The sequence below is a fragment of the Anomalospiza imberbis genome, chromosome 2 (genome assembly GCF_031753505.1).
Source record: "Anomalospiza imberbis isolate Cuckoo-Finch-1a 21T00152 chromosome 2, ASM3175350v1, whole genome shotgun sequence".
Lineage (NCBI taxonomy): Eukaryota > Metazoa > Chordata > Aves > Passeriformes > Viduidae > Anomalospiza > Anomalospiza imberbis.
In genome coordinates this window covers 56,070,611-56,088,746 of record NC_089682.1, presented here as the reverse complement: position 1 = coordinate 56,088,746, position 18,136 = coordinate 56,070,611, and the positions used below count along the sequence as shown (strand labels likewise).

At 47.4% G+C, this 18,136-nt stretch overlaps 1 protein-coding gene and 2 non-coding genes across 3 annotated transcripts; 1 reads left to right on the top strand and 2 right to left on the bottom strand.

Annotated features, from left to right (window-relative positions):
* Positions 1 to 2,364: 2,364 nt before the first annotated feature.
* On the bottom strand, positions 2,365 to 2,437 carry TRNAV-AAC (transfer RNA valine (anticodon AAC)). Its single transcript has one exon. It is a non-coding gene; the product is annotated as a tRNA-Val (tRNA).
* A 235-nt stretch (positions 2,438 to 2,672) lies between these two features.
* TRNAN-GUU (transfer RNA asparagine (anticodon GUU)) lies at positions 2,673 to 2,746 on the bottom strand. Its single transcript has one exon. It is a non-coding gene; the product is annotated as a tRNA-Asn (tRNA).
* Positions 2,747 to 9,648: 6,902 nt separating this feature from the next.
* On the top strand, positions 9,649 to 16,954 carry ALOX5AP (arachidonate 5-lipoxygenase activating protein). The gene is made up of 5 exons (XM_068181168.1): positions 9,649 to 9,843; positions 13,397 to 13,496; positions 14,476 to 14,546; positions 15,919 to 16,000; positions 16,643 to 16,954. The coding sequence occupies exons 1-5, from the start codon at positions 9,774 to 9,776 to the stop codon at positions 16,803 to 16,805; spliced, it is 486 nt and encodes a 161-aa protein (XP_068037269.1). The 5' UTR covers positions 9,649 to 9,773; the 3' UTR covers positions 16,806 to 16,954.
* Positions 16,955 to 18,136: the final 1,182 nt, after the last annotated feature.

Below are 18,136 nucleotides of genomic sequence, written 5' to 3'. Positions count from 1 at the left end.
GGTGCTGCATATTCCTGGCTACCTTTTTCTCTGAAACAGAAAACTAAAGATGATGCAGTGCAGATTTGTTTCCATAAATGTTTTACTGCATCCAATCCTGTGCAAGTGAAATTCAGCTGAGGTTAAATGAAAACCCTATGACTAAAGAAATTGTTTGCAATTTGAAATGTTACTGGATGTTTTATATCAAGAGTAGTTTTTAAACGTTGCTCTTAATTTGCCATGAAGAGAATACAAAGTATTGTAGTAGTTTTCTGTCAATTTGAAGTATACCAGGTGGACATTTAGTAAGTACGGGTAGTGATCAGAAACTTGTCCCTATATTATGGAGGTTTTATCAGTGTTCTAGGGTAAATTTCCCAAAGTCTAATGGCTTTGAGCACTGCCATCTTCACCACTAAACCATGTCCCTAAATGCCACATCTACATTTTTTGAACACTTCCAGGGATGGTGACTTCACCACTTCCCTGAGCAGTCTTTTCTAATTCTTAACCATCCTTCAAAGAGGAGATTTTTCCTAACATCCAGTCTAACCTCCCATGGCACAACTCGGAACCATTTCCTCTCATCCTATCTCTTATTACCTATGAGAAAAGGCGTGCCCCCACCTGGCTACACTCTCTTTTCAAGTAGTTGTGGAGAGCAGCAAGGTCCCCCCTGAGCTTCCTTTTCTTCAGGCTAAACACCCCCAGCTGCTCATCCATCAGTCTTGCACTCCAGACCCTTCCCCAGCTCCATTTCCCTTCTCTGGACACACTGGAGCTCCTCGATGTTCTTCTTGTAGTGAGGTGCCCAGAACTGGGCACAGAACATGAGGTGTGGCTTCACCAGTGCCAAATTCAGGGGGACAATCACTGCTGGCCACACTACTGCTGATACAGGCCAAGATGCCATTGGCCTCCTTGGCCACCTGGGCACAGGTGGCTCATGTTCAGCTGCCATTGACCAGCATTCCCAGGTGCTTTTCCACTGGGCAGCTTTCCAGCCACTGCCCTCAGTCTGGGATAGCACTGCCTGGGGTTGTTGTGACCCAAGCGCAGGACCAAGTGCTTGGTCTTATTGAACCTCACACAACTGGCCTTGGCTCATCAACCCAGCCTGTCCAGAGCCCTCTGCAGAGTCTTGTTAGTCTGTATCTTCTGATTTGGGAAAGGCATAATCATGGTACTCAGAGTTTGGAAACAGCTCTGCAGAGATGGTGCTATGATTCAGATCTGACTACTTGATGATGCATTCAAACACTTCTTACAACACAGTAAAGGGTGAAAAACAGGTCTGCCTTCTGGCATCCTGCCTACAATAAACCAACACATCTGCAAAGGAGCTGCCTGGATGGATTTCTAGCTGTATACCTGCCAGAGCACTGTTCAGGAGATCTACAGTGGTGCTGATTACAAATCTGATTTTAATTTTGATGTTTTTCATGGCTGGGTATTGCCATTTATTCTTCCATCACTGTTTTGTTTTGTTTTTTTTTTTCTTTAAATAATCATTCCCTTCTTGACAATATATCAGCGAGAGCCGTTGTGTCTTGTCTGTGTTCCTCTTGCAAAGCTAAACAGCTGCTCTTGATGTGAGTCCCTTTGTGCTCAGAGCAAAGCGCATTTTGAGCAGCTTATACTCAAAAGTATGTGCTGTGCTTTGAAATCCACCAGGATTTGGTCTCAGAGTGGAGGAACTTCCAGTCTAAGTATTGATCTAAGACAGTGTGCAGACTGAGCAAGAGAAAAGAGAAGGTTAGCGGGATAACAAGGCTGATGGAGTTTGAGGCATTTTTTGTTTTACACAGCTGTGCACAAACACGGTGTGGTTGTTTTCGAGGGAGATGCTGAAGCTGCACGGACCAGGAGAACACGGTGGAGCCACAGGGCTCACAAAGGAAAGGAAATGCTGGGAAAGGAGTGTAAGGAAAAAGGGGCTAGGTGTCTCCAGAGTACGTTTTCAAGGAAGTGCCTGAAGAAACCCGCAAGAGATGCTTCTACCCCGACTTGTATCTATATTACTCTTTTTATGTAAGTTAATATCTAAAGGGACTTCTGTATTGCCTACAGCAAGTGGTTGTAGTTTTTGTCCCAAGTTTTCTGATGATGTTCAGACCGTTTCAGCTGAAGCTCCTTTCCCCGCCTCTGGGCGATCTTTCCAGGGAAAATTGCGTTTGCCGAAGGGCTCGTGCATGGGAATGAAGCAGAGCTTCTGCACAGCCCCCAGTCCTGCCCCTGCTCCTTCCTCCCGGCCCCGCTGCAGCCCAAGAGGAGGCCGCTCCGCCCTCTCCCACTCCGGGGCGGAGGATGAGCCCCGCGCATTCTAAAGAAGAAAGCAGGAAGCACGACCGCGGTGACACGGGAAGGGGAAAAAAAACATGGTGTTTCCGCCCGGTTTCGAACCGGGGACCTTTCGCGTGTTAGGCGAACGTGATAACCACTACACTACGGAAACTGCCTGCCGGCGAGCTTTCTCTTGCAGTGTCCCTTGACCATCCCGAACCCCGCTGTGAGGTCATGGCGCGGGGGCAGCTCCTCTCGGCGGGGCAGGAGGAGCAACGTCTCGGAGCCAAAAGCTGGTGTCGGGCCGTTCCGGCCGGTATAAAGGCGGCGCGGGCCGGTTACAGCCGCCGCTTCTTGCAGGAGGGAAGACAAAACCGTACGGCTTACCACAAAAGAATCCGCCACTCCGTCCCTGGGTGGGCTCGAACCACCAACCTTTCGGTTAACAGCCGAACGCGCTAACCGATTGCGCCACAGAGACGCGCTGCGAAATTGGTTCCCCGAGCTACGGCTGGCTGCCGCGGCGGCTGGGGCGGGCTTTGTGCTCCTTTGGGGTCTTCCTGTCCCTGCTCCTCCTGGGAGCTGCGTGGGGTAGGGTTTTTAATCACCAGCTTTGGGGCCCGATTGCTTTTTTAATGTGAAAAACTGTCCTTCCTTTGCTTTCCTTTTTTGTTTTCTCTGTTGTTTTGTTTTCTCTGTGGTCTTTTCTGTTTGTTTTCCTGAGGGATTGGGAAAGAGTGGACAAGCAGAAAAATGTAGTGGTCTAAGTTCTGCCTGTTGGTGGGACAGTTGCAAATGGGAGCCTGAAACCTGCTCTCCGAGACAGCTCAGCCGGCAAGAGGAAGCTCTGACAGTATGTGCCAAGGATGAGGAAGGCAAAAATTAGCATTACCCTGCTATTTAAGGTGGTCAAGGGATCCAGCATCTTTCCTTCTGATAATTACAGTACCAAAAGGAGTAGTTGTGACCAGAGATTTGAAGAACAGAAGACAAAATTCAATCCACGGTGACTTTTGATTCAAAGACCTTTGATAGTTATTTGCAAGAGCTAATGGAAAGTGGGAACACTGACAGAAATGAGACAGGGTGAAAGAGACTTTTCAAAGCAAAGTGGAGTTGAAAGACCTGTGAATCTGCTGCCCAGGCAGCCTCACATCAGCTCTAAACAGTCTATAAAATGAATTATTAATCAAATTGCAGCCACCTAAAAGGTAATAGGGTGATAATGGCAGCAAACATGAGTTACAAAACATGAATTAGCTAGGAAGATATACCCTAGATGAATGAGGGCCAAGTATGGGAATACTTAAGCGACTTGCATGTACATAAGTCCATTGGCCCTGGTGGGATATACCCACAGGTGCTGAGAGAGATGGCAGATCCATTGCAATTTCCATCAGCTTTGATCAGTCATGGGAATGAGGGGAAGGATGGGAATAAAGCAACACTACCCCCATCTTCCAGAAGGGCAATAAGGATGACTGGGGGAGCTACAGGCTGGTCAGCTTCACCTCAGTCCCTGGGAAGGTAATGGATGAACTAATCCTGGAAACCATCTTCAGGCACATCAAAGACCGTGGAATTGCCAGCAGTTGGTCAGTGTGGCTCGAACAAGGGGAAGTCATGTTTGACAATTTGGTAGACTCCCATGGTGAAGTGATTGGCCTGGTAGAAGAGAGAGGGCTGTGGGTATTGTCTGCCTGGACTTCAGGGAGGCCTTTGACACTGTCTCCCATTACATCCTTGCAGAGAAGCTGTTGATGTGTTGTTGCATCCCGGGTGGGTTCAGTTAGGGGTTTTAATAAATGTTAGTTAGATCGGTTCTATGTACCCCTATTTCCCCCTCATAATGGTTTGCTCCAAGCTGTATCACAGGAGCTCGGTCATGTCAATCTTGTAACCACTCGCCTTCCCCTCAGAAAGTTCTGTATCAATCACCCCACCTCTGTAATCCCATTTGTCCCGGAACCCTGTACACACCCCTGTTATGTTCCCATAGGATGCCGTGTTCCGTGTCACTCCCCTGTTGTCTGTCCCCAGTGGGCGAGGGGGGCTTCCGCCCCTGTCTGCCTGCCCCTTATTTAATCCCCTGTTCCCTCTGCCCCAGCGCCATTTTGCCCAGGCGGGCTTGAGAACAGCGACATTGTCCACCGCTGCAGCCATGCGGGAATAAAGAGTTCTCAGCTACGTGGGCAGAATGCGCCATCTCTCACCCTTTATCTTGCCTCAGCATCTGGCTACGGCGCGGCAGACCCACATGGAGGCTCAGCCCTAGAACTCCGCACACACGCGGCAGCCCCGGTCTCGCCGAGAGCAGCGTGCTAGCCAGACACCCCCACTGCCTGGGACCAGGGCAAAGAAAAACCAAACACCACAATGTGTGGGTTGGATAAGCAGTGAGATGGATTGAGAAGTGGCCAAACCATTGTGTCCAGAGTGTGGTGATCAGTGGCACGATGTAGTTGGATGCCAATAACTAACAGTGTACCCCAGGGATCAATATTGCACAACATCCCACTAATGATCTGGATGATGGGCCAGAGTTTACCCTCAGCAAGTTTGCAGACAGCACCAGACTCACAGGAGTGGCAAACAGAGCAGAGGGTGATGCTGCTGTCCTGAGGGACCTTGACAGGTTGGAGAAATGGGCTGATGGGTACCTCATGAAGTTCAGCAAGGAGAAGTGCAAAGTCCTGCAGCTGTAGACAAAAAAAACATCATGCACCAGGACATGCTGGGGGCACCCATCTAGAATTCAACCTGGTAGAAAGGAATTTGGGTGTCCTGGTGGATAGCAGGTTGAACATGAGCCAGCAGTGGGCCTTTGTGGCCAAGAAGGTGAATGTTACCCTGGGTCACATTAGCCAAAGCATTGCCAGCAGGTCAAGTGAAGTGACTCTGCTCCTCTGCTCAGCTCTGGTGAGGCCCCATCTGAAATACTGTGGGTAGAGTTAATTTTCTTCCTGGTAGCTGGCATGTGGCTCTGTTTTGGATAGGTGCTGGAAACACTGCTGATCACAAAGGGATGTTTTAGTCACTGCTGAGCAGGACTTATGCAAAGTCTAGACCTTTTCTGCCTCTCACATCACCCCACCACTGAGTGGACTGGGGGTACACAAGAGTTGAGAGGGGACAGAGCAGGGACAGCTGACCCCAGCAGATCCAAGGCTTACCCCATACCATATAGCACCATGCCCAACATATAAAGCTAGGGAAAGAAGGAGAAAGGAGAGAGCATTTGGAGTGATGGCGTTGTCTTCCACAGTAACCATTATGTGTGATGGAACCTGGCTTTCCTGGAAATGGCTGAACCTGCCTGCCTGTGGGAAGCGCTGAATGTATTTATTGTTTTTATTTGCCTGCATGTGTGGAATTTCCTAACCCTTTTCTCACTTTTATCCTTCTGATTCTCTCCCCCATCTCACTGGTGGGGAGTGAGCAAGTGGTTGTGTGGGGCTAAGTTGCCGGCTGGGGTTGAACCATGACAATGAGACACAGAGGATGAGGAGGAGGAGGCTGTGCCGGGGGACCTGGAAGGACTACAGCTTCTGTCTTCCAGCTCTGTTTTGAGCTGAATTTGTACCAAAGGAATATGAAAACAGTGAGTGAGAGGAGGAAGCCTGTGAAATGTGGAGGAGGAGGGGTTTTTGAGGTGGTGCTCTGTTGGCTCATTCTCTTGGCTGCGCAGAATGAAGGTAGCATTTTAAAACCTGTAGCACTGACCTTTTCTTCATGCTGCACTTCACAGTTCCAGCTCTGTTCATGCTCTCTGCTGGGGTTTTGTCAGGGTTCAGCAAGGATGCGATGCTGAGGCAGGCTGTCGTGACGGCAGGGAGTCACCCACATGTGTGCGTGTGCACTACATCTGATGGGGCTGTGGTGCTTTAAGTTTGCAAAGCACTGTGCTCATATTAACCAGACAGTCCAAGGGGGTTGTGTCCTCTTGCATTTATGACAAAGCATGACAGCTGGGTGTCACCTGGCTTTCATATGTGACAGCTTCACACAAGCAGCCTTTATTTTATCAAGACTCACTTTCATTGGAGTCCTTTCTCCTGAGCTCTGATCGCAGTGCATGAGAGGAGAGATGAACATCCCAAAAGGTATTTATAGATCTGCGTTCCCACTCCTTTCCTCTTCACCGTGAAAGCAATTCTACAAAGGGATTATTTTGACTGGCTGTTCAAGATTCCAGAGGAGGAGATTAACGTGCAGGAAGCCTCACAGCACAACTGGAAAAGCTCACTGGCTTTGCACATTTTCATGAGCTTCGTGGCTCACTGTGTCAAGGTTATCTTCCTTGGACAGGATGTGGATGTCAAACAGCCATGCAGCAAGGAAAAGGGCTGGGGTCTGACAGCAACTGCCGAAGTGCTGAATTGCCTGTGCCTGAAGAGTTCTGACCACATCTGAGGGTTACAGAAGGTGCAGCCACTGTTCCCCAATGTGTGTATCCCTCCCCCCATACCCCCTTTTATATTTTTGTCTATTCAGGAAAATCCCTTATTTCAAAGGTCCAAGTGAGACATGATGGAGGTGTTTTGCACTGATGTTTCTCCCAGGTAGACGGGGTTTCCAGTGGTGCCAACTTTGCCTTATCCAGACAGTGATCCTGTGTGTGTACAACATTTAGGTCTCAGGGAGAGGGAACAATGTACTGTGTAGATATGGAAAACACTGCTAGCAGAGTCATTTTAGCCTTCCCTTGTGAAGGCAATTCCCCAAATTGAAAAAAATTGCCAGAATCTCCTTCTACCCTGCAGCTATTCCAGTGCTAAGGGATATGAAAATGTGATATTCCTTCCCCCAAGAGGTTTCTGCTCTGTCTGGTTGTACAACAGTGTTGCCTTGCCATGGTAAGGGGACTTCTTCCATGTCTCACATACCACCTTGATTTCCTTGTTTTTCCTCAAGCAGAGTCCTCAGAGTGATGCTGCCCTTAAAAAAACAACCAAACAACAAAAACCCAACCAAACAAAACCCTGCAGCTCCTTTCTTAAGGCAGCCATACCAAAGATGTTCTTGCTGGCAAAGGTTTTTTCTCCTTGCACACCAAGAAATCATTTTAACAAGCCCTGGAGTTGATGTCATGGGTTTTTTTTACTGCAGGGAGGAGTGTGAAACCCTGCTTTCCTCCACGCAGATATATGGGGGATGACTTTGGAGCAAACCTGGGTGAGAGGACGGAAGAGGCTGGGTTTCCAGCAGAGCACTGGGGATGTCAAGTACCAAAATACCAAAGCGGTGCCAGGGCCTGGGGACAGGGGGAGATCAGAAGGGGCAGAGCAGAAGAGCAAAGTGGGGATGTGTGTGCTGTGAGAGGCACTGAGCAACAGCAAAGCAAAGAGCTACAAAACAAAGAGCAGGGCAAGGAGAAAGCAAAGGCATCATCAGCTCATCTCTCACTATGTGGTCAGTGCACAGGGTGAGGGATGGGCGCTTGGGTTAGCCAGCTGGAAAGCATAAACTCCTGGTGTGTTGTGGGGTTTTTTGCATTACGGCAACTTCACACCTCAGCAGCCTGATTTTTACCCTCTTGTACAAGAATTCTGCTGAATAGAAGTCACCTCTGGAAAGTCCTTGATAGTGGGGAAGTGTGGGTGTTTTCATGGCAAGTTGGAGGAGGCTCATGTGCTTGTACTGCCACTTGTAAATCAAAGGCAAGCTGCAGGCTGCCTGGTAGGTTTGCACCAGAACAAAACAGGTAGCAGAAGGATAATGCCTGCTACAGGAGGATGAGTGGGAATCCTCCTACCACAGATGCCCTGAGGACCTGTGCTGTCCCCTTCATCCTCTCCTGTCAGCAGCTCCCTTCTGCTTACCCATGCCCATGCACAGCTCCTGTCTTTACAGTCATAACACTGATCTGTCTGCTTAGACAATATTTTTCTTTTGACTTAATTCCATAATGGCTTTTAGGTGATGTTTTTTCTTCTCAGAACATTAGTAGATGCTTAGCATTAAATACCATCCCTAAATACCAGCTGCAATCCTGTGCTCAATAGACCACAAAACATAAACATTGATGTTCAAGTAGGAAAATATCGTATTCCGGGGAAAAAGAGAACTTTAGCCTGAATAAAAACATTCTCAAACAGCTGTTGTCCTTCTCTTTTTGTTCTTGAATTTGGGTTTTTTCCTAAAGCAAATCTGGCAAAAGTTAAAAATCTAAAGAAAAAAAATCACAGGCCAAATCTAAACCTTGATATTCTTTATGGCCTTGCTTCTCACACAGTCCTATCTGTTTGGACAGTAGGGAAGGCATCCCAGAAAGACAGCCTTTTCCTATTCTGATAGGAACAACGTCTCAGCCACTTCATTTCTGCGTATTTGTTTATGCCCAAAGTATATGAGTGTTTTCCATATGTAAGACTACAGATTATAAAAATTTGCATGATAGAGAGACTGGGTAAAAACACCATTGTAAGTAAATGTGTCCCCATTGAAAAAGAAAGGTTATGCAGTTTGGCTCCTGCTGGGAACTCCTACCTGGCTGTGTCACACCCAGAGTGAGGTTTGACTTGCCTGTGGTAGTGAGTGATCTCTTATTGCCCTTATCTTAACCCCTTAGACTTTTGTTGTATTTTCTTTTCCCTGTCCAGCTGAGGAGGGGAGATAGGGTGGCTTGGGTGGGCACCTGATGTTCAGCTAAGGTCAACCCACCCCTCTGTCCAACACTGCAGCCTGTGCTTCTGTGCCAGCTTCATCAAGGGGTTGGATCCGAGCTGTGAACATGCTGCAGCAATTGTGCTCAGCTATTTTGGGCTTCAAGCACTAAAATTGGGGCACAACTGTGAAGTCTGGGCCTGTAAAATGCTGCATGCTTGTAGCTGTCGCTGTCTTCCAAGGAGTTATTTGTAGGGGGAAGGATGCAGGATCTGTGCCTGGTAACAAAAGACATATTTCTGTGCTCAGCAGCAATGTTCACGGCACTGGTGTACTGCCCATTCCAATATTTCAGGGGGTTCAGGAGCTCTGGCTCGTGATGTGCAGGCCTGGGGTCTCCTCACTGGTGAGACTGATGGAGATGTGACCAGGGAGAGCATCTGCATGAGAGCAACACCATTGCTGAGACTTGTCAACATTATTTCTCCTCCCAGCTACTTGTGCAGTGGCTGGGCACTTGCTGACAATGCTGTGGTAGCCTGACTGGTTTCTTCCAGCCTTCTGCTGTTCCACACAGCTGGCCAAATGCTCAGACATGCTTTAGATATCCAGGTTTTGCCTGTGTGTGGGAAGGGCAATAGGTATCCTTCCACATTATGTATCATCTTAGATCACAGACATGGAATCTCTTTTTTCCCCTGGGCTTCACCTGTACACGACGAGTGAGCGAGCCTGCAGTTGTTGGTCTCATAGGCACCAGAGCAGAGGGTGCTGCCACTCTCCTGTGAAACCATAGGAAGTGTTTCATGATTCAAGATAAGACCTTCACTTCCTCGTTCTGTGCTCGTAGCACTGAGCTGCCACCGAGGCTGCACCATCCACCCTGAGAACCCTCTCACAAAATGGACCAGGAGACCCTGGGAAGCATTGTCCTGCTTGCCATCGTCACTCTGATCAGTGTTGTCCAGAATGGTAAGACAAAAATAAACTTTATTCAAGGGATAGAAGGGAGCTGAGGAAAGTTCAGGATGACATATGCTGAGCTGATCTTTGGGTAGATAATCTTTAGTTATAAGTGCATGCATGCTTAGGCATGGCTTTGGCTTTAGAAACAGCCTTCTAAGAATGGAATTTTGTGTGACATTTTGGCAGTCTCCTGACAGTCACATGGTCTTACACTCTGACATTCTGGAGTGAGTTTGTTACACATTTCAGCTAATGTAAGGACTAATATGTTGGGATACCCTGTGGCAATATGAATTTTGATTTGATGACTAAGACCTCCTTTTCTGACCTAGGTCCCTGCTATGGTCAGCCAGAGCTTCTCTCAAGCTGAAGCCCTGCTGCATTGTGTAGGGATGGGGTCCCTGGGGGGCTGCAGTGGGAGCTGGAGCATGGAGCTGGGTGAAGGGAACAGAATTGGAGGAGTCTGTGTGGGCTATTTGTGGGCAGGCAGCTCTCCTGCTTTCCTGTATCTCCAAGTCCTGCAGTATAACTAATCTCAATTAACTGTGGTCCCAATAACACTGTACATTTCCTGAGATGGTGAAGTTTCCTTCTCTAGCTCTTATTCAGAACTTGTACAGTCCCTTGTATAGTCTTCAAGATTTTTTAAATAAAACAAGTATCTCACCTCTGCAAATTTGATTTTAACTTCTTCATCCTCTCTTACAAATACTTTTTTAAGCAGGAAATTATGCCCAGAATTCAAAGAAAGGATTGAGTTTTGCCTCAGCTGCACTGTTTGCCCAGGTTCAGAGAGATTCAGCAGTGGGTTGGGTGGCTGGTGAAAATTCCAGAAATCTGTAGTGAAGGCTTCTTATTGCAAATGGGAGATTCCCACTGAACACAAAGTCCTAGGAAATGGGCTATTCTTGGGCTGCTGCAGAGAGGGGGAAGTGGTGGGAGCCTAGCTGCCAAGGACCCAAAAAAAAAAAAAAAAAAAAAAAAAAAGGAGATGCAGACTGGTTTAGTTTCAACCTAGGCACTAAAGGCCACATCATTTAACCCAATGCTATTCTCTGGCAAATGCATGTGTGACATCACCAGAATATGGCACATTAAGACCAGAGCACATACCATAATTAAGAAAATGTGTCAAATATACATTTCTTGCTATGTAATCATATGACTTTATATACAGGTTTTTTTTTCTTCTCACTCAGACATGTCAGACTTCCATCCATGTGCTTTTATCTGTCTGTGAGATTATGGACACAACTGCTTCAAAGGGGAAGTAGGATGCTTGGCAGAGTCTGCCAAGCACGTGAGGCAGACAGCCCTAAACCATGATTTCAGGCTTTGCGTCATCTGATTTCCTCTTCCCAAGCTTTCTGTCTAGAAAGACCAGACCTGATACACAGTCTTGCAGTGAATGCAATTACGAAGGCAGTAGAAATGTTTATCAAGGGGTATCAGGTGTGCTGAACTCTTGCTGTGGCTCTCATTCAGCAAAGCACTTGGGCCTCTGCTTGACTGTCTCTGAGTGCATGAAGTCAGTACCACGTAAATTTGTGATTAAATGCTTCTCTGCAGAGGGTGCAGGACTAGAAAACAGCTTGAATGCTGTTATTCCTGAAGCTATGGTGCTGCCCCAGTCTGGTGTCCATTTACTGCCACCTTGTTCATGATGGAATTTCCACATCCTACAGAATGACTCGTGTGGCTGCATACCACTGAGTGACACATGCAGCTTAAAGTTTTGTCCTTTTACTGGAGATATGTTGCAATCCAGCAGCTTTCAGGGCAAATCAGTAGTCATTGCTGAGCAGATCAGGACAGAGGAAGCAAAGTGGAGAGAAATAAGGAGCATGTTTGCAAGTCCTGGCTATGTGGGATTATCAGCTCCCAGTTTCTTTTGGCATGGATTTGTGAAACAACCAGGCTTACACTGAACTCTTGCACATTACCTTGATCAGAGTGGGACTCCCACTGTTCAGGCTCTGGGCAGTCTTGCAGCCTTGGAACCTCAGGGCGTTATCTCCTGGAACAACTGAGGTGAATTAAACCTCTCCTCTCCAGCCTTGCTCTGCTCACTCCTCTCATGATGGCTTGTGAAAGCACCTTCTTGCCTCCTAGCATAGTGGAACTTCTCTGCAGCAGCAAGCTGATATTTGGGAAGTGGCAGCACCTGTAGCAGTGGAGAGGGAGATAAATAGCTTACTTGGGTTTCTCTGAAAAAAGAAAGCCAAGTATGTGGTATTTTCTAGAGATTTTCAAGCATGATATAAGAAAGGAAGAAGGTATGCTACCAGTGAGTCCATCTAGTCCCAGACCTGCAGGAAGTCCATTGCTGCAGCTCAGAACTGGACAAAAAAGTGCTGATCAACTCTGTCCTGTTCAATTAGGTCCTCTTAGTCACTGTAGGCAGGGTAACCTCTTGCCAAAGGCTGTACTGGTGTGCAGATGGAGATGCTAAGAACTCTGCCACCAGATGATGTCTGGTCTGGGTCACCCAGGAACCAGCCAGCACACTGCTGGTAGCAGTGGGAGGGTCTGCAGCCTGGCTCAGAGTAGGGATGCTAGCTTAAAGCACTGTGGGTTTCTCTGCAGAAGGGCTGTATGAACCCGGGGATCCCACAATACTGGGAACCGAAAAATCAGTAGTTTTTGTTAAAGACAGTGGGAGTACAAAAGACCTGTTTACAGCATCAATGAAGGGGGGAAAAAGAGGCAACTCTTCAGATTGCAGGGATGAAATCCTGCAGCTTATATAGCTAAATTTTTATTGCTATAAAAATGTATTTCCTGATGGGCTATCTTTCATGTGTATGTATTAGGTTAATATTCCAAGCCATAGAGTGATTTGGACACACTTGAGATGGGATGGACAACAACAGAATGCTTGCAGCTTGTAGCCAGCCAGAGCTCTCTCTGGTGTACTTAGACATATGATTGATGGTCTCTGGTTTAGTGTCATCAGATAAAATGTGTTTGTCAAGAGCGTGATACATTATCTTGAGGTACTGCATTTTTGCAACAGCTAACACTCTGACACGACTCTTGCTTAAAATGAGGATACACACACATCAGCCATTAAGACCAGGCTTTCTTTGGGCCTTTCTGGGAAAAGAACCAGCCCTGCAGGATGTCCTTGGTTTGGCAAATGGGATTCACTAAAAGAGAATAGACTCCCTTGTCTCCCTACTCTGTTGGAGAGCAAAATTTGGGGTTGGCAGCTCTGACTGGAAAGCTCTTTTCCCACTGGGAGCTCAAAGGACTGGGTCAGGGCAGCGCTTCTGCAGTAGAGACTGCCCAAAGTGCAAAGTTGGGATGAAGCAGGGATTGGACGTGAGAGCCTGCTACCAGCCATATACAGACATGTGGAGATGCATGGAGGGTTTGGTTAAACCTGGGTGATGGAGCGAGCACACTGGCCACATCCTGTACCCTCATGCACTTGTGTCTTCTCCTGCCATCTATCCAGCATTGATGCTTTTGGGAACACAGCTGAGCCCACAAAGCCCAGCTTCTGCAATATCTTCAGGTGAGATCTCAGACTGAATACTCTGTGGTTTTTTAACAGCTTTTTTTGCTAATAAAGTGGAACATGAAAGCAGACACTACAACGGGAAAGTGTTGCAGCGGCAGGGAGCCTCCTCCTTCGACCGTGTCTACACTGCCAAGTGAGTAGATAAGAACTGAGGAGTCAGTGAGGGTAGAGTGGGGTTCATCATGCTCTTCATTAAAATTAAATGCAAACCATTTTGGGGGCCAGGGATGGATTCCAAATTGCCTCAGATGAAGGCTTTGTACATAATCCCTAGCTGTGCTCAGTGTTCAGACATGAGGTTTTCAGATATATTTGCTGGCTGAATCCAGCACCTTTCTTGCCACCATGTGGTGCATCTATATAGGTCTTGCAGCCATCACAAGTACTGTGTCCCTTCATTTGGTCTCTCTAGAGCAGTTCACTCTTCCTTGCTGGAAGTGTGGCACAGGCACAGCCAGAGCGCCCAAGGGCTCAAAAGGAAAGAGCCAGCAGAGACATCAGCCTGCTGAGGAGCAGGTAGGTGGCAGAGCTCGTACAAATCCCTTGGTCCCTTGGCACACAGCTCTCCACTTCTCCACTCCTTTGCCACATGGAATCACTCTCAACTTATTCACTTCTCCCCCTCAGAAAGCACTCACAGCTGAAGGATGCAGCTGGACACCATTCCTGTTCCCCTGCAAAGACACATATTAACTCTGTGAGACACTCTTAGTTGTGATGCAATTCTACATTTTTTGGTTTCATCCAATAGCTTTATTGGTATGGCTCAATTTAAAGGACTTTAAGCCAATAAAGCTCACAGCATGTATCATGATCAAACAGGTTAGGGAAAAGTGGCTTTCACAGGTGCCAGGCGGGCACAGGATGGTTTGTTTTCTTCATCAGGCAGCACAAAGGCATCTATTATCTGAGTGAGAAAACAGGGAAGCAGACCTGGGTGAGGAGCCCAGCCCTTGGCAGGTCAGGGGCCTCCCACTGCTCTGGGGTAAAAGTCTACTCTCAAGGGCACCAGTGCAACCCAAATTCACCTGCCACCAGTCTCTACTGGTGAAACATACTGATTTTTTCTATTTGCCTGTGCTCTGATTTCTCTCCTATAAATTCCATTCTAGTCAGAACTGTGGACATGCATACCCTACGTTTCTCGCCGTGCTTTGGTGTGCTGGCCTTCTCTGCAGCCAAGGTAACACCCTTGTTTGTTTGGTTTTTTCCCCCCTTCAACCTGGCATCACATTCAGCAAAGGATGGTGAGCACTTTGGAAGTTACACTTTCAGGGATCAAGCCTCCTGCAGCAGGGGAGCCTCTCTTACCCTCCTGTCCTGGAGCTAAGCATGCTGCTTGAGTAGCAGCACTCATGGCATGGCTTGGCTTATGTCAACAGATATGTTCCCAGACTTAATTCAAGGTAGTCCAGGCCAGGGGCATTTCCCATACTGGCGTTATGGATGAGTTCCCTTTGTTTTGGATGAAGGGTTTAATACTTGATTGCTAGATTATTGCCACATTATTCAGTTTTGGGACAGGAAATGGGCTCAATTTATTGAATTGCTAGAACTGCCAGCTCTCCCCTGTGCAAAGTGCCACCTGGTACTATTGACCTGCTTTTCTAATTGTGATCCTCTTCAATGCAATATGAGTTTATCTAACATGAAGATGAGTGCTAACCGGGGGTACATGTCTATTATTTTTGGAAAAAAAATTAGGAGCTTCCTGAGCGGGAGAAGAAGGAGTTTTGCCTGCAATTGTGGGAAAGGCTAGAATAATGGGATAAAGACCCTTTTTTTATGCTCAGAAGTTAGTATTGGACCATAGTGTATCTTCCACCTGCTCCTAGTGAAGTACATCCACCAACTGCCTTCTGTTTCTGGTGAGGACAGTGCCTGAGTTGGGACTGTCTTTCCTGAGCCTGGTACAGCCCACACTGTGTTTCACAAAATCATCGAAAGGTTTGGGTTGGAAAAGATCTCAAAGATCATCTTGTTACAGCTCCCTTGCCAGGGGCAGGGTCACCTTCCACCAGACCAGGTTGCTTGAAGCCCCATCCAGCCTGGCCTTGAGCACTTACAGGGATGGTGATGAATCAATGCATCACCTGAGTTATCAATGGGGCATCCACAACTTCTCTGTGAAACTTGTGCCAGTGCCTCATCACTCTCACAGTGAAAAACTTCTTCCTTATATATAATCTAAACTTGTTCTCTTTCAGGTTAAGGCCATTTCCCCTTGTCCTGTCAGCTCATGTCCTTGTAAAAAGTCCCTCTCTAGCTTTCTTGTAGACTCCCTTTAGGTACTGGAAGGATGGTGGTGAGTGTGTGCTCTGCAGTGGGTGCAGCTGTGTGCAGAGTTACACCCACAAAGTCTTCAGAAAAGCTGGAGTGAGGGCAAGGCAAGTGTTGTTTCCCATGCAGAGGTCTCCATCCTAGTTCCAGTGCTTGTCCCATAACCCAAGACTGCAGATTCCTGTTTCCATTCCAGCCCAGGCAGCAGATGGGGACAGTGCGTACAGTGAGACGTGGGCTGGTGTTTTTAATGTCTTTTTTTGTCCTTTACCCAGCTCCTGCTGCCTTTGCTGGCCTGATGTACTTGTTTGTGAGGCAAAAGTACTTTGTGGGCTACCTCGGGGAGAGGACTCAGAGGTAAGGATTTGCAGAGCCTCTTTAAAAAGTCCAGAATGTGATAGCAGCACAGCCGGGTGCTGCACTTCCACAGGCAGAGCCACTGGCTTGTGGTGCTGTGTGCAAGAGCTGCTGGCATTGGGTAGTGCCGGAAAGCCCCTCTCTTTTGGAAGAATGGGTGTAGCTGTTGGACATGTCAGATGTGCAGCGGCATGGGGGTCAGGGAGCCTACAGCTCCTGCTCACAGGACTGTCTGCAAACATAGGTTTGCATGTTTGTGTCACTATTTGCGCAAGATTGTCCTTTTATATTAATATTTATATTTCATTTATAGTAATACAGCAAATTACACACATGTGAAACAGAGTTGTCTCACAGCCTGTAATGGATGAGAACACATTCAAGTCTCTCTGAACAGACACTTTTGTAAGCAGCAGCCTTCGCTGAGAACAGAAGGCCAAATCCAGACCCAAATGGATCCTGAAAATTACATTTAAGTCCTTTCAACTGCCTGGCAATGCAAGACAGAAAAGAAATTTCCCCCCGCTCTCTCAGCCCCTGAGGTCTTTCAGTTGGTCTCAACAGCAGAGTCCAAAGTCTGAGGGTTCTCATGTGAGATGATGCACATTAACAAATTGCTTTCCCCCATTTCTGTCTCCTCAGCACTCCTGGTTACTTGTTTGGAAAGCGCATCATTTTGTTTTTGTTCCTCATGTCTGTGGCTGGAATACTCAACTACTATCTCGTCTTCTTTTTCGGAAGTGACTTCGAGATACACATTAAGACAATAACTGGCGCGATCTCTCCACTGCTGCTCATACCCTAACTCCCCACAGCACTGAGGGGGTCAGCACGCTTCGTATATTGATGCCCAGAAGCTGCTATAATTCAACTGTTTAAGAAATGAACCCATAACCCAGTGAGAGTTCTGTAAATGTCATGCTTGACAAGCTCTGTAGTTTGATTTAGCCTTGCTTTTTTTCTTCAGGAAAAAGATTTATCATGAGCACTTGGCATGCCCCAGGAATAGTGACAACTTTCAGTTAATTCTTTAGAATTTTTTCCCTAAAGTTGATCTTGCATGCTGGCTGCATGACTGAAAGAGACATTTTATGCTTGCTTCATAACTGTGCCGTACTTAGCTTTTGTCCCAAAACCCAGGATCCTCCCAGTGTTGTTCCTGACTATGGTGGCTCCCCCAGTCACTCTCTGATGCAAGAACAACCTTTCACCAGCATTCCACATGCCCCTGCCCGCACAAAGGCATGGACCAGCCTCTTCACCTACCTTTTCCCTCCGACTTGTTGATGACCAAGCTCTTGCTGTTGCAGGAGGGTGGCAAATTAGCCCCTTCCTTGATAAAAATTCATGTGCATAACACGCACCACACTGATCTCATTTACACTTCAGCCGCTTTGTTCTCCCACAGCTGGGAAAAGGAGTGGTGTATAAATGAGGAGCTAGTGTATCGCCGGTGGAGTTGGGTTTGTTTTGATTGGCTTTGTTTAATAAAACAGTCTACAGCGATGAAATGTGTCTGCTGCCGTCTTCTTTGCCCAGTGTGTGATCCCCGTGCTCCGTGGCTCAGCAGCTGGCTGGACAGCAGAGCAAGGGCAGGAGCACCGGGCTCTTTGTGCAAGCTGCTGATCGCCCTGTGCACGGCCCCGAAAGGACCGAGCTTAACAACTCCCCCTCTGTGAGCACGTTCAGTGTTCTGCTTCCAGCTCTGACAACGTGCCCCGCAAGTCTGCGCTGAGGAGAGCTTTGATTAGCGGTGCAGACCGAGGCAGGCAAACAGGCCGGCGCAATCATTTTAGACATTGCTACCCTCCGAGTGCTTAAGCTCTTAAGCCTGTCTGATTGCTGCATGCAGGATGGATAAAGCTGTATTTTATGACTCCTTCGGGAGGGAATGAGACTCCTCGCTATGTGAGAAGAGTGTTTACAGAGCTGTTCACAAAAGCAGGTGCAGAAAGCCATCTAGCTTTGTACTACACCAAGGCTGGAGGGTTTTGGTGCTGTCTCATGGGACAAAGGTGCTTGTGCATCAAAGGTGCTTGTGCATGGCTGCTCTCCTCTGCAGCTGGCAAGTCACATGCATTTTTTTTTTTTATTTTTTTTTTTTTTTTGGTGTGTGTTCTACAGGAATTTTAGATG

Bases quoted from the DNA above. Each gene is read 5' to 3' on its own strand.
- ALOX5AP (XM_068181168.1), top strand. From the start codon at position 9,774: ATGGACCAGGAGACCCTGGGAAGCATTGTCCTGCTTGCCATCGTCACT. The intron at 9,844-13,396 runs GTAAGACAAAAA...GTTTTTTAACAG, and splicing joins GATCAGTGTTGTCCAGAATG to CTTTTTTTGCTAATAAAGTG. The intron at 16,001-16,642 runs GTAAGGATTTGC...CTGTCTCCTCAG, and splicing joins CTCGGGGAGAGGACTCAGAG to CACTCCTGGTTACTTGTTTG.